The 14,922-nt window shown below is 39.1% G+C and overlaps 1 protein-coding gene across 2 annotated transcripts in view; it reads right to left on the bottom strand.

Annotated features, from left to right (window-relative positions):
• The window catches only part of LYST (lysosomal trafficking regulator), a 205,074-nt gene that overhangs the window by 11,803 nt on the left and 178,349 nt on the right, over positions 1-14,922 (bottom strand). Inside the window, exons 48-51 of one of the 2 annotated variants that reach the window (XR_004030064.1) lie at positions 11,834-11,932; positions 2,739-2,878; positions 2,374-2,471; positions 1,234-1,306 (exon numbers count right to left, since the gene is read on the bottom strand). Coding sequence is in view for 1 of the 2 variants with exons in the window: in XM_030812643.1 (XP_030668503.1) it covers positions 2,374-2,471; positions 2,739-2,878; positions 11,834-11,932 (337 nt within the window). In the remaining variant the exon portion in view is untranslated. The remainder of the gene's footprint in view (positions 1-1,233; positions 1,307-2,373; positions 2,472-2,738; positions 2,879-11,833; positions 11,933-14,922) is intronic. The other variant, XM_030812643.1, reaches the window with a different exon arrangement.

The raw sequence follows: 14,922 nt of genomic DNA, 5'->3' as shown, positions 1-14,922 counted from the left end.
AAAGGGCGGAGTCTGTGTCATGATTGGAGTCCAATGTTGTACTTTTATCCCTAACAACACAGCTCCCAATAGAACAATCACAAAAGCCCTACAGGGCCTTACCACCCTAGCAAATAGCCGAAAATTCATAGAAAAATGGTTTAGAAAATAGAAAGGACTCATAACATCAATCTTTATCCCCCTTGCAATTGTTATCAGCGTACTCATTCTTGTAAGTTGCTGCATCATACCTTGTATTCGTGGATTAAGGCAAATGCTTATAGAAAAAGCCCTTACCAAAACCTCTCTCGATTCTCCCCTGCCCTACTCAAATTTAAGTTCCTACTCTTAACCAAAAGGAACTACAAAGCCAAGAGATGTTAGAAAAATTTAAGAAATCTGAAGAGGAAGAACAATGAAATCAAAAGGGGGAAAAGTGTCAGAAATAGTAAGTTCCAAGCTCCCTCGATCTTTCTTGCTCTGTACACAGCTCCCACCCTTGCTTAATTTGTAACTAGCAAACCTCTATATGCCCAGACATGCCCAGACTTGCTCTGTAAACTACCCTTCCTGCCTTAGCAACAGTCTCTTCCTCTCCTCCTCTCGCAAATTGCATGTTTACCATAGTTAGAAAAGTTTAAGTCTTAGCCAATTGAGTTAGATTGTGCAGTCTGACTCCAGCCAATGGGGAAAGGACACAGCAACAGGAGCTGCGTTAGGGATAAAAATCTTATCTCCTTTTTTAGTTGTGCTCTTATGATTGGTCGGTTGGACGCAGGCAGCACCTTTCTGCAGAAGTAAATGTGCCTTCCTGAGAAATTTTCTAAGTGCTAGTTTTTCTTTATGGCACCAAGCACTTGTTTCTAACAACTGTGTGCCAGAAAGTGGTGCACCCTAACTCCACAACCCTGACTCCAGGAGGAGACACTCTAGCACTCAGGACACTTCCAGACCTGGTCCTGTGCACCTCTTCAGCCAGTGTTCATTTCTATCCTTTATAATAAATGATAGTTGTTAAGTATAAATAGTGTTTTACTGAGTTCTGTGAGTCATTCTAGCAAATTATTGAACCTAAGGGTGGGGCTCATGGCAGCCTCCAAATTTGCAAACTTCCAGTGTCACAACCGAACTGCATGGTTGGACACCCAGTTGATGTCAGAGAATTGCTTGGTGTCTGGAAAAACACCATACATTTTGTGTTAGAAAAAAAGAAACAATGTAAAAAATGCAAGCAAAGGATAGAAAACTACCCACTATAGGTATGTCCAACACTGAATGGACAGAAAGAAGCAACAGTTTTTCAAAGGATCCTCTGCATCTTAAGACCCTTAAAAATAGAAATGCAAACAGAAAATTCAGGAATTTTCCAACTGTTCTTTTCTGCTGGATGCATTGGTTTCTTAACATGTATATATGAAACAACAACAACAACAACAGAAGACTCTTGATTAGGTGATACATTTTTGTCATGTAATTTTTAAGGCAAATTATACTTCCATTTACTATTCTATACTATTGCTCTCTCTCTGAACCTGGAAGACATATATTCAAGCTGGTCATCTGCTGAGGCTTTTCATTTAGTCAGGAGTGTTAAATAAAATTTACAGGAGGCCAATGTTTTAGACTGAGCTCCTGCACTAGGCCCTAACATACCAGATCAAACAAGAATGGAGTAGTCAGTTGTGTGAGGTGACACATAATCAAACTGAACTTGGAAATGGGCTAGTTTTCCAAAAAACAGGAGATTCACAGCAGTCAATGATAGGGGATCACTCAAGTTGAGCTGGTATGATAAGGAAGTTCCTTCTGCTTTAATCCCCTAAGGAAGGTAACTGTGGAATGATCAATCTGAGTTTTGTTCCTTGTTTCTGCTTTCTTCAGCTTTTTCTGCCTATGAAGACTACCTCCTCTGCTCAGCTCACGGGGGTACCTTTCTATTTCATAGATGGAATGCTGCCTGATTCATGAATCATTAATAAAAGCTAATTCAATTTTTCAACTCAATTTGTTAAAATTTTGTTCTTTCGCAGGAGGAAGGTAAGAAAGTTAATAGTTACAAAGCAGAAGCAAAAAAGGGTAGAAAAGTCAAAACCAAGAAAACTGGAAAAATTACATAACAATAATTTGCTTAGCTTAACATGTACTCAAATGCAATTTTACATGTATCAGGAAAATAGCTAAATGATGACAATACTAACTTCTGCATAAGCTGAGGCCTAAATTGATGAACTGAGTCTTGGACCATATTGTATTTCTACACATGTACATGCTGTTACCAAAGTATTTAGATCTGGCAGGGACCTGAGAGAATGGCTTGACCTAGGAGGTAACCACTGGCTGAATGCGCTGTTAGAGCACCAGCCAGCCCTGTGCTTTGGGTTGGAGCAAGCTCACCTGAATCACACACAGTAGCAATGTCACCTGAGGTTTCACTGGCAGAGACAGCCGTGACAGGGCTCTTGTGTCCCGCCAGACTTTGTACATAGCATAACCTGAAAGACAAAAGACATGAATTTGTATATGATCATTAAATATAATTACATTCTCTTATTTTGTAATTCTTTTTCTCGGTCTATGTACCTATTGTAGATAAGGCATACATGTTTTCCTATCTGATTGTATGACTTCAATAAAATATAATAGGTAATCTTACTACCTTTAAGCATGTGTTTCATGGTTAAAATGATTATAACGTAAAGATATAGTAAAAATGGATATATTAAAAATGCTATGTTTGATTTGGAGACCGTCTTCTGTACCTGTTTAAATCCCATATGATGCAGGTTCCGTCTCTGCTCACACTTATCAGTATACTATACGGTTTGCAAACAAATAAGCTGGTTATCTCTTCTGTGTGACCATAGAGATGTATCTGAGTCTCCATTTCTATTTCTGATGGCTGAAATTTTAAAATTAAGTATAAGATAAAAACCACAACAAAAAGTATTCTAGTATAGTATCTCAAAAATAAAACAACCAAAGTGACTCAAATGGTCTTCTCAAACATGTCATTCTTCAATCCTATTCAGAGTAAAACAAAGAAAGAAATTAAAAAATTTTTAATTCCTCATAATTTCAACTTACCTGCTTTTCATTTTTGTCTATTCTCTTCCAATCTTTGTTCAAATATACATGTATTTTTATAGTTGTAATATTGCCACATAAAAATTTCCTATTTTATATTTTACATATTCTCCTATAAGCATTTTCCAATTTTGACGCTGTCTTCAAAATAATTTTTAATGGTGTTATAATATTCCGTACAGTTAGTACACCATAATTTACAAGTATCCTTCATTGATAGACATTTAAAATTGTTTCTATTTTTTTCAAATTATAGATAATACCATAAATTCTTCATGTATAAAAGGTTTTTAGCAGATTAGAGGGCAGACCTTTGGGAAATAAATAATTAATGTTTTTTAAGAAGAAATGCTTCTATAAAAAAAAATTCTGGGTGCAGTGGCTCACGCCTGTAATCCCAGCACTTTGGGAGACCAAGGCGGGTGGATCATGAGGTCAGGAGTTCGAGACCAGCCTGGCCAACATGGTGAAACCCTGTCTCTGCTAAAATTTCCAAAATTTTCTTAGTGGGCTCGTGAATATTAATAATTTTATAGTTCTTGACAGTGTACTTTCAGAAGGTGTCATACAAATTGGTGATGTTACCAATGGTAATGGGCCCTAATGCTACTGATACTCGGCAGTTATGGCTTGACTTTCTAAATCGAAGCTTGCAAACTGGTGCTCTGAGGGCCACACTGGCTCACGGATACTAGATGTCCACACAGGGTTTGACTGTTGCTTTGTTAGGTTAACTATTATCACAAAGCATTTCAATATTTCCCCTTCAAAAATATAGAAAAGTAGAAAGAATAACAAAGAGCTATATACTGACTACCCAGTTAAACAAATCTTAACATTTTAAATATTAAACATTGTACATATAATTTGTGTACTGTTCTACATCCTATTTCTTCTCTCTTGTCAGAAGTTACTACTATCCTAAATTTTGTATTTATGGTCCTATGTAAGTTTTTATACTTCTATTATGTCACTATAGCCATAAACAACATACTGTATAGTACATATGCATATTATATTGTATTTCATGTTTATGAATTCTAAATATATGGTATTATTTTTTAGGTATCTTCTGCATCTTGCCTTTTCTCAAAAACACCATCGTTTTTGAAATATATCTGTTGATATATTAGGTATAGCTATCTATCTTAGCTGCTATGTAGTCCAGTTACATATTTTTATATACATAAAAATACATATTTTACAGTGAAAGAATCAAAAGACCAGGCAATACCAGGTTCACATTATTCCTTGGAACAACTGGCTTGAGCTGTGTAGCAACTGCCTGTTTAGCTAGGGTGTGTGACCTTCACCTGAAAACGATCACAGCGACCAGATCAGCTTTTAACAAGAGCAAGAGTCGTAGGCCTGGATCCCTGGGCCCCCCCTTTAGAGCCATTCTGGCTCTCAGATTGTGATCCTCTCCACAGGCAGGAGTCTGCAGAGCCACTGGGATATGCCCATAACCCATTTCAGATCATGCTTTGAGATATGTAGGACCAAGGAATTCCCTGCTCTAAAGGACCTGAGCCCATTCCTTTTCTGCTTGGGTTCCGCAGCATTGAGTTTGTGATTCGACCCCACTCTAAATCTTTGAAAATTTCCTAAGTTTCAAGTGGCAATCAAGGTTGCTTTAAATGATATTTATTTTATTATAACTTTTAACTTTTTCATAAATTTATTTTCTTAGCTGTATTTTTTTGTGCCTAGTTTTGTGTATTTGTCACTACATTAAAATATTTATTTGTAAGAATTCCTCTATTTGTGGAACAGAATGCAAGTAACTTCCTTGTTTCTGCCAGATGACACCAACCACCACACCAGCCTGGGGCCACCTTAATGCAAAGTGAAGTCTTTGAGGATCCTAGACAAACCAGGGAATTCCAGCCCAGGATATAACTCCATGCAAGGGTTCTCCCATGCAACTCATTTTCATTCTGAGAGTGCAGCCTGTTAGGGACCAGCCTTTTGGAGGCGGGATCTCTTGGCACTCCCCAGCTTGCTTAGTTCCTGGGTGCTGTTTTCCATTTCTTCCACAGAGGCTGTCCAAGGACAGTGTCAGTGTTTCAGGATTGATAGTGTCCTCAGGGCTAAAGCTCCCTCCTGCTTATTTACCTCTCTGGCTTGGTAGTTTCTTACTAGCTTGTCAGATATTCAATGCTTTTAAGGCTCTCTCTCTCTATACATAAATAAATAAATACACACACACACACACACACACGACTGAATAAAAATATATTTTATCATATGTTTACATTATATTAAAATGTATACTTATAAGGTATATTAAAACATGGATATATTTTATAAAGATACATTTTTGTATATATATTTTATCCACTCTTCATTGTTTCAGGAGAGGATTATTCTGAACAACTTTTTTAAGAAACAGGAAATCTCTTGTTGGCCAATGGCCATGATCATAGTTTTATTTGTTTTTGTTTTTTGAGACAGGGTCTCACTCTGTCACCCAGGCTGCAGTGTAGTGGTGTGATTATAGCTCACTGTAGCCTCAAACTCCTGAGCTTAAGTGATCCTTCCATTTCAGCCACCTGAATAACAGAACTATAGGTATGCACTACCATGCCAAACTACTTTTAAATTTTTTTTTTTGTGGAGATAGGGTCTTGCTATGCTGCCCAGGCTGGTCTCAAACTCTTGGCTTCAAGTGGTCCTCCCACCTGGGAAGGCCTCCCAAAGTGCTGGGATTATAGGCGTGAGCCACTGCGCCCAGCCTACAAGTGATTTTCATATTACAGAGAGAGAGAGGTAATGTGGAAGGCAACCCATACATTTATTCATCCAACAAACATTGCTGAGTGTCCCCTACTGTGTGCCTGTTACTGAACCAGGAGCTGGGGATACAGAGTTCCCCTCCGGGAGCTCCACGGCAGTAAGAAGCGAGGGCTACCAAAGACGATTTTCACAAAGAACTCTGGGGATGCACAGATAAGTCGCTTCCTCAGACTGGGGACAGGGAGTGAAAGCAGGATTCCCTGGGAGACGGCATATGAACTGAAGTTTTGAAGAACTGGCAGAATTTACTCAAAGAAAAATGGCTGTCAAAGAGGACTCTGGGCTAAGAAGACAGCATGTGTGAGGTAAAGGAGATATGAGAGAAAGTGGCACTGCCAATGTTACTGGGAGCAGGGTAGGCAGGGAGCAGGAAGAAATGGGGTGGTGAGGTAGAGGGGGCGGTGAGGCACAGAGGGGTCAGAGCACGGAACCTGGTGTGTGATGCCTAGCAACCTACATTTTATCCCCCAAGCAATAAACGGTCACTGAAGTGTCTGGGGCAGGACTAATGTGATGCGGTCGGCATTTTGGGAAGGCCATCATAGAGCCTACAGGGAGACTCAACTTCCAGGGACATGAGACTGGCGGCCAGGACACCAGTGAGAAGGTCAACATAGGGACCCAGGCAAGATGCAAAGGGCTGAGCTGGGGCAATGGTCAGGGGGAAATCTGGAGGGACAGGTTTGACTCATTTCTATTTATCCCGCCAAGAATTGCTGTGATTCTTTAATCCAAAATTCAAGTTTTAATTGTGGGAAAATCTCAGTCATCATCTCTTCACACTGGGCCTTTCTTCCCTCTCTCATCCTGTAACTACTCACCACATTTGGATGCTTTCATTCTAGCCCTCATATCCCTTCTTTCCTCATTTTTTTCTTTATCTTTCTATTTTATATTCTGTGTAATTTTTTTCAGTTCATTAATTCTGTAATCTGCTGCTTAACTAGCTGTTCCAATGAATCGGCTGTGACACGTTGGGCAGGTTACAAGAAGGATTAACTGTGTGTTTCAGTAGTCTCATGTAAAAATGGAGATAATGACAAAACCTACATCAAAGGGTTATTACGAAGATTTAATGTGTGGCTCACGTCTGTAATCCCAGCACTTTGGGAGGCTGAGGCAGGAGGATTGTTGAGCCCAGGAGCTTGAGAACAGCCTGGGCAACATAGTGGGAGCCTGTCTCTAGAAAAAAAATTAGAAAGTCGTAGGGCATGGTGGTGTGTGTCTGTAGCCCCAGCTATTGGTGGGGGGTTGGGGATGGGGCTGAGGTGGGAGGATCACTTGAGTCTGGGAGGTTGAGGCTGCAGTAAGTCGTGATTGTGCCACTGTACTCCAGAATGGGCAACAGGGCAAGACCCTGTATGCCCAAGAAGAAAGTGGAGAAAGAGAAGAGCAACAAGGAAAGGGAAGGTGCCTTAGCTCAACAGGCTGCTGGCAGAGGAAGCCCCAGAGAAGCATGTGGCGGACAAGCAGTGAGAAGCATGCTGTGCAGCCTCAGGAAGCCCACAGCAGGCACTACTGATGCAGGAGAGGCCACGAGCCAGGTGGGAGATAAGGAAAGAAAGTATCAGACAACCTGGGGCTGGAACACAATGCACAGCTCTTAGAATAAGATCATCCTCACATCTGTTTTACGCTTAGGGCCAATAGTTAAAACCATAGAAATGTAGTCAGATGAAAGAATATAGAGAAAAATACAGATGCTTGAGTCAAAAACCAATACATCAGGAATTGTAAAGAGCTTAGAACAATGCCTAATACAAAGTAAGCACTCAGTAAATATTAACTATTATTTTTATTATGTCATTTCTAGAAGTTCTATTTTATTTTTTTCCATACATACTTTGTTTTTCCTCAGTGTCCCAATTTTAAACAGAACAACTATCTCCAATTCACTGAGTACAGATTAGTGAGTTACTCCAACATCAAAACTAAAATGGGTTAGTGTTCTACTTGATAAGTTACAAGTTTGGTCTCCTTGGGCCAATATTTTCCTAAAGTTTTAGGTCATTCTCCCACTGACCACAGGCAATCCCATTCATTATTGTAAAAAATATGTCAGAAGAAACAGAGTACAGATTTATTGACCTATTCTCCACCTTTTACTCTGTGAAATGAGTAACAGTTATGGGTAAACACAACACAGGGCTCCTAATAGTAGTATTTGATAATTTTTTAATAAACTCTGCACTTTGAAATGACTGCAAAGGCTAATATTACTAGACAATTCACTGATGGGTCAGAAAATAATTTCCAGTAGGTGAAGCAGGTCTCTTGTGCTGGCGCCTTTTTTTAAATTGTTCTTGAACGAAGCAATACTACCTTGTATAAGCTGCATACATATTCTTCTACCACCCTCAAGTTAGAGAACAGATATACAGGTGTTCATTTATACGAAGATGATGTGGACACGTTACTTACTTAGTGACAGAATAACCCGACAGCAACTATTTTAAAATCAGTTATCACATTTAGAAGATATTCTCCTCTAACATTTAAATGGCTTATAGGTTACAATCCCATATAACGAGTCAACTTATTCATCATTACCTAGAATGCATTTTAGAAGACTTCATCTTGGGTGCTTCAACAGAAACTTATGGTGCTCAAAGTTAGATATGCTTACTAGCTAAGGAAGGTATTTCATAAGATCCCCTTGAAAGTATTTTCAAGGATTTGGCCACATCCTATGTGGCACTTGGTTGCGGGGGGGCCATCTTTTGTCTGTGTTAAAGACAATCCAAAGGAGGACATGAACACTTTTAAAACCATGGCATTCAGTGGGTCAGGAAAGCCGAAGAACAGAAACCAGTGAACATGAGGTGTCTCCTGCTAACCTCGCAAGCTCAGGGTCAGAACCACAACCTTAGAGATGCCAGAATAGCAACATGATCCCTGGGAAAAGGCAACAACAATGTCTACAAATACCCAAGTAATCTCCCATCAAAACAAACTGATAAAACTACACTACTAAGTTAGATTTTTTGGCACTGTTCAATAGTAACTATTAGTCTCATGATTTGATTACCTAATACTTAGGTGGAAAAAAATCCTATAAAAATTAGCTCAAAAATCTGCTTTAAGGCAAATATATAACTGAGGAAAGCTAAGCAACATAAGCCTTCACAAGTGTGTCATGACCTCAAAACTAAAAGAAGTATATGTCTTGCAGTATTTAAATTGTAATAGCTATGCTCTTGATCTGCTTCCTCAAAGCTATCCTGTGCACAAATACTCCTATAGTGACAGCTTAACCTTTTTTTTAAAACCTGTACTGCACACTGTGTTAGTGCACAATTAAAAATGGAGAAGTAGGGAAAACTTAGAACAAGGCTGTTCAAAGTGTTGGCAAAAGCAAAAGGAAATAAAAAGCAAAAGATAAAGCCAGGTTTTAAAAAAGGTGTCCATGTCATGGTGCAAAATGATCCAAGTGCATAAGCTGACAACTGCCCTAGCAGCAGGGTTTAGAATAGATTTGTAGGGGAAGTCAGAAAGGGGAGCTCAGAAGATTAAAGGCAATGGCAGCGTGAATATTACAGATGTTATAAAATTAACATTCATTTTAAGCCTTTGGGAATCAAAAGGTGATAAAAGGAGACATTCAAAAAGTTATTACACTTATATTCTCTGCTTTTAACCTTTTTAAAAAACAATTTCAGTCAGGTCTCACTCTGCCGCCCAGGCTGGAGTGCAGTGGTGTGATCACAGCTTACTGCTGTAATCTCGACCTTCTGGGCTCAAGTGATACTCCCACCTCAGCCTCCCTTGTAGCTGGGACCACAGGCGTGCACCACCATGCCTGACCAATTTATTTATTTATTTATTTATTTTTTTTGTAGAAACAAGGTCTTGCTATGTTGCCCAGGCTGGTCTCAAATTTCTGGGCTCAAGCGATCTTCTTGTCTTGGCCTCCCAAAGTGCTGGGGCCACAGGCATGAGCCACCACACCCTGCTTATATTCTTTAGCATTCTTTTTATCATGGCATGTAAGAACCTCGTCACTGGCCTCAATTTTTTCCTGCCCTGCTTTTGTCATTCTTCCCCAACACGTTACCCTCTAAACTACACAGAATAGTATTTGCCACCCCCCAAAATCCCCATGCCTTTGATTCCAGGCTCTTGTGTAAACTATTTCCTCTGCCTGAAATGTTCTTTCCACTTTCCTTCACTTAGAGTAGATTGATCCTTTAGGATCCAGCTCAAGTGTAACTTGTCAGGCTCCCTGATGTCTGGATGTCCTTCTTTTGTGGTCCTCTATCCTGGGTGTGAGCCTTTCTTAGAGCGTACACTCTACTGTTCTGGCTCCTTAACCTGCCCTTCTTTGCTTCCTGCCTGGATCACTGTGGTGGCCTTCTCGCTGATGTCCTGGCTCCCAGTTTCATGCCCTTGGAAGTGTTTATCCTTGCAGGCTCTACAGTGGTCTCCCTAAAATGCTGATTGGATCATATAACTCCTGTTTACACCATTTTAATGGCTCCTTAGACTAAGAGACAGAAACAAAATATGGTCACATTTATACCTCAGGGACCATGCAAAGAAACTTAACAAGAGTTCAAAAGGGAATAAGCTTGGAAAAAAAAGTAAGAACCTGGCTGGGCGCGGTGGCTCACACTTATAAACCCAGCCCTTTGGGAGGCCGAGGTGGGTGAATCACCTGAGGTCAGGAGGTCGGGACCAGTCTGACCAACATGGCGAAACCCCATCTCTACTAAAAATACAAAAATTAGCCGGGTGTGGTGGTAGGCGCCTGTAATCCCAACTACTCAGGAGGCTGAGGCAGAAGAATCGCTTGAACCCGGGAGGTGGAGGTCGCATTGAGCCAAGATCACACCATTGCACTCCGGCCTGGGCGACAGAGTGAGACTCTGTCTCAAAACAAAACAAAAACAAAAACAAAAACAAAAACAAAAAAAAAAAAAAGGAAGAACCTGGGAGTCACCCTATGCTAGAAATACAGGTTTCACTCAGTACAACAGATTTAATACTATAAAGAAAATTATAATGGAAAAAAATGCACAGTGAAAATTCTGGATCAGAATGATGATTACTGAGTTATTAACCTAAACTTGCCACATATTCTCAACTGCACCACAGGCAGTTGATTCAAGAAACAAAAATAGGCTGGGCGTGATGGCTCATGCCTATAATCGCAGCACTTTGGGAGGCTGAGGTGGGAGGATCACTTGAAGCCAGGAGTTCGAGACCAGCCTGGCCAACATGGCAAAACCCCATCTTTACTAAAATTACAAAAATTGGCTGGGCGTGGTGGCGCAGCTACTCGGGAGGCTGAGGCATGAGAATGACTGAGCCCGGGAGGCGGAGGTTGCAATGAGCTGAGATTGTGCCATTGCACTCCAGCTTAGGCAGCAGAGGAAGGCTCTGTCTCAAAAAACAAACAAAACTAAAACAAAACAAAACAACCCCCCAAAAACACTAAATTAAAAGAAGCATTGCATAATCTGTCTTATTTTTTCCCACGTTTTATGATTCAACTCCAAAATCCTGGGAGTTCAGTGAATGGCTGAAAAATAATAAAATTTCTTCCGGTAAGTGGTACAAATCCAGACAGACTACTTAGATTTTGTTGTCATTTAGTTTACCCAGAGGGTATGGGAATGTTGGACATTAGGGTTTCTAAGCTTTCAAACTGATAGACTCTTACGGTATATTCCTAAGCATTCAGGTTGATATCGCAAATACAGGTAAGCACCCAAATGTCATTTAAAAGCCTAAATACAAAACAGATCATAACTCAAAATACTGTCTCTGAAAAAAAATAGGACTACTACAATTGTTTTCAAGATTTTTCATGATTCTAATAAACCCTAAAGAATTTTAAGACCTAATGTAGGGAGAAGATTAGGGTATAAACATTTTAAGTTAATCTTATGCAAAATGAATTATACTTCATAAAGGTTTTCTTCCCCTTATTGACAAAATCCCACACGACCCACACAGAAAGCCCAGACCCTACCGTGCTGCTTGTCAATCTGTTTGTGTAGGCTGTGATGACACCGCATTTGCTTCCAGTAAACAGCTGGCAACTGTCAGGCACCCAAGCACAACTAGTCACCTTTGAAAAAGGACAAATCAAAGATTACCATGTTTTAAAAGAATGAAAAATACTTCTACTTTTCTGACAACTATTTTTTTTTTAAATCTCAAAAATGTTGGGTAAACATTTCTTGAAACAGAAATGTGTCAGATATAGTAATATTCCGTAACTTTGAGCCAAATGTCTAAATGTTGTTTCCAAATTAAAATATATTATAATGCATAGTCTATGTGTATACATGCCTGTGTGTGGATGTATGTGTATATATGTATATATATTTAGATAAATTTAACAAAATGATTCAGGATTGATTAAATCCAAGGTTGAGTGTGAATGTGTGTGTACTTCACACGCTTATTTGCTTTTTGCTTTTATTTTCCTCGTTTTATGTCTTTGGTGGGGAAACAGGTACATATAAATAGAGGTATTGCTTCTAAGAGTTCTAAAGATTGTTAAGCAGGGGAAGAAAGAAAGATAAATGTGAATGTAAAAGATGGGATTATGCCTTTGGTACAAAATCCCTCAGTCCTAACCATGGAGGCACCATTCAGGTTTGAGTCAATTTTCTATGTGGCCTGACAGGTCCTCTTTTCCATGCTAGCTGACCCCAACCCCGAGCACCATGTCCACAGCAACTGTCCCCAACTGCTCTCCTATCCCACCTCCCCCACACTCACTTCACTAAGCAGATGGAGACCCCCAGCTGCACACCTCTTCCTCTTCTCTCCTCTGCACCTCAACATGTTTCCCTTTCTTCTGATTCAGAAAAAGAAATGTCTCTGCTTTCAAGGTCAGCCTTGCCTCATCCCCAGGCTTCCTCAGAAACCTTGTTTTCTTTTTCTTACAGTTTCAAGCTGCCTCTTGCTGGCTTCCTCCCTTGCACTACAAGTGTGTTCACGTCTCTGCTACCTTAGAAAATGACTTTCTCTGATCTTTATTCTTCTTAACTCCCATTATACCATAAGGATTCATTGGATCCAATTTTATGTTTTCAGTTTCTTTCTTGAGTAGTTCTATTTGTAAGGATTGATACTTCATAAATTTTATTCTTTCTTGGAGATCTTCCAAAGAACAAACAGAAAATGCGCTTTTAAAAAATACACAGAATAAAACTCATTCTGTCTTGGAATTACCATATGGATCCAGTGAATCAACCTAAGTTACATTATAAGATCTTAATAACTAACTTGTTTTTCTATATCCTGAAACATTTAGCGATTTCATCATTCTAAAAATTATTTCACTACTCATCAATTATTCCTAAATATGCAAAAAACAAACAAACAAACAAACAAACAAACAAACAAACAAGGAAATGGGACAATGATGGAATCTCCCAAGAAGATAATGTAATATGTGAACTAAATTGTCATCTTTTGGTTTTCTTATTGCATTGTCCAAAGTACAGTGTCATCTTTCAAGAAAGTATAAAATAAGGCTGGAGACACCACTTCTACAGTCTACTTTTGGCTTTCATTGAACACGGTGGAGAATTCAGAATTTTTCATTTTCTACCAAGAAAGCTGATGGAGGAAGATGTTTCACAATTACGAGACTAATCACAACATGAAGGCACACAGCCATCAGGACTCTAGACTCTAGTGATGATGATGAAATTGATCATATAAGTGAAATCTCAGAGCGTCTTTATATAATAATATCCTGGCTGGGCGCAGTGGCTCATGCCTGTAATCCAGCACTTTGGGAGGCCGAGGCGGACGGATCACGAGGTCAGGAGATCAAGACCATCCTGGCTAACATGGTGAAACCCCATCTCTACTAAAAATACAAAAAATTAGCTGGGCGTGGTGGCACGCACCTGTAGTCCCAGGTACTAGGGAGGCTGAGGCAGGAGAATCGCTTGAACCCAGGAGGGGGAGGTTGCAGTGCGCTGAGATCGCGCCACTGCACTCCAGCCTGGCAGCAGAGTGAGACTCCATCTCAAATAATAATAATAATAATAATAATAATATCCTAGCTGAATTTTATCAAATCAAAGAATGGGTGAACAAAAATATATCTTTAGAAATGTATCTCTAGATGAAAATGCAATATAGTATTCTCATCCAGTTAGTCATTTGACTCAAAGTATCACACAATGTTATCACATCTTGTTTTGCTAATAGGACTTGTGATAGTGTTCTTTCATCTTTATTTTCATCTATTATGATATAAATAATTTTGCAATGTTTAAATTCTTTTATATACATGAAATATTATTCAGCCTTTAAAAAGATGGAAATCCTGTTATTTGTGATAACACAATTGACCCTGGGGGACATCGTATTAAGTAAAATCTGCCAGGCACAGAAAGACAAATACTGTATGATCCTGCTCATATGTGGAATCTAAAAAAAGCTGAACTATAGAGAGTAGAGTAGCAGTAGCCAGGGGCTGAGAGTGCTGGTAATGTGTGTGGAATGGAGAGATGGCAGTCAAAGGGTACAGGTTTCAGCTGTGCAGGATGATTACATTCTGGAGATCTAATGTAGAGGATGGTGACTACTGTTAACAATATTGTGTTGTATTCTTGAAATTGGCTAAGATAGTAGATCTTAAATATTCTCATCACACACATAAAAAATGCTAACTATGTGAGGTGACGAATGTGTTAATTAGCCTGACCGTAGTAATAATTTCACAATGTATGTATACATGTATTAAAACATCACACTGTATACCTTAAATATATACAATTTTATTTGTCAATTTTATCCCAATAAAGCTAGAAAAAAATAAAAATAAGAATTTTAAACAACTCTATTCAAGCTTTGGATCTGCTAAACTACAGTCAATTTACTTGGCAAAAATGATTTGACTAAATGCTTGTCTTTGTACTGGTGAAAATATATTAGTGAATTGGAAAGCTTCTTTAAAGTTATTTGTTCATCTTTGTCCTCTATTCACACCACATCAATCTAATGTAACAGTACCCAACTCTTAAATAGAAAGAATGCCTAGTAATGAAAGGTGTAAAGAATTTGACTGAAAGCTTATGTTATATCTTT

The sequence above is a fragment of the Nomascus leucogenys genome, chromosome 5, assembly GCF_006542625.1.
Source record: "Nomascus leucogenys isolate Asia chromosome 5, Asia_NLE_v1, whole genome shotgun sequence".
In the NCBI taxonomy this organism is placed as follows: Eukaryota; Metazoa; Chordata; class Mammalia; order Primates; family Hylobatidae; genus Nomascus; species Nomascus leucogenys.
This window is presented reverse-complemented; position numbering and strand designations above follow the sequence as displayed.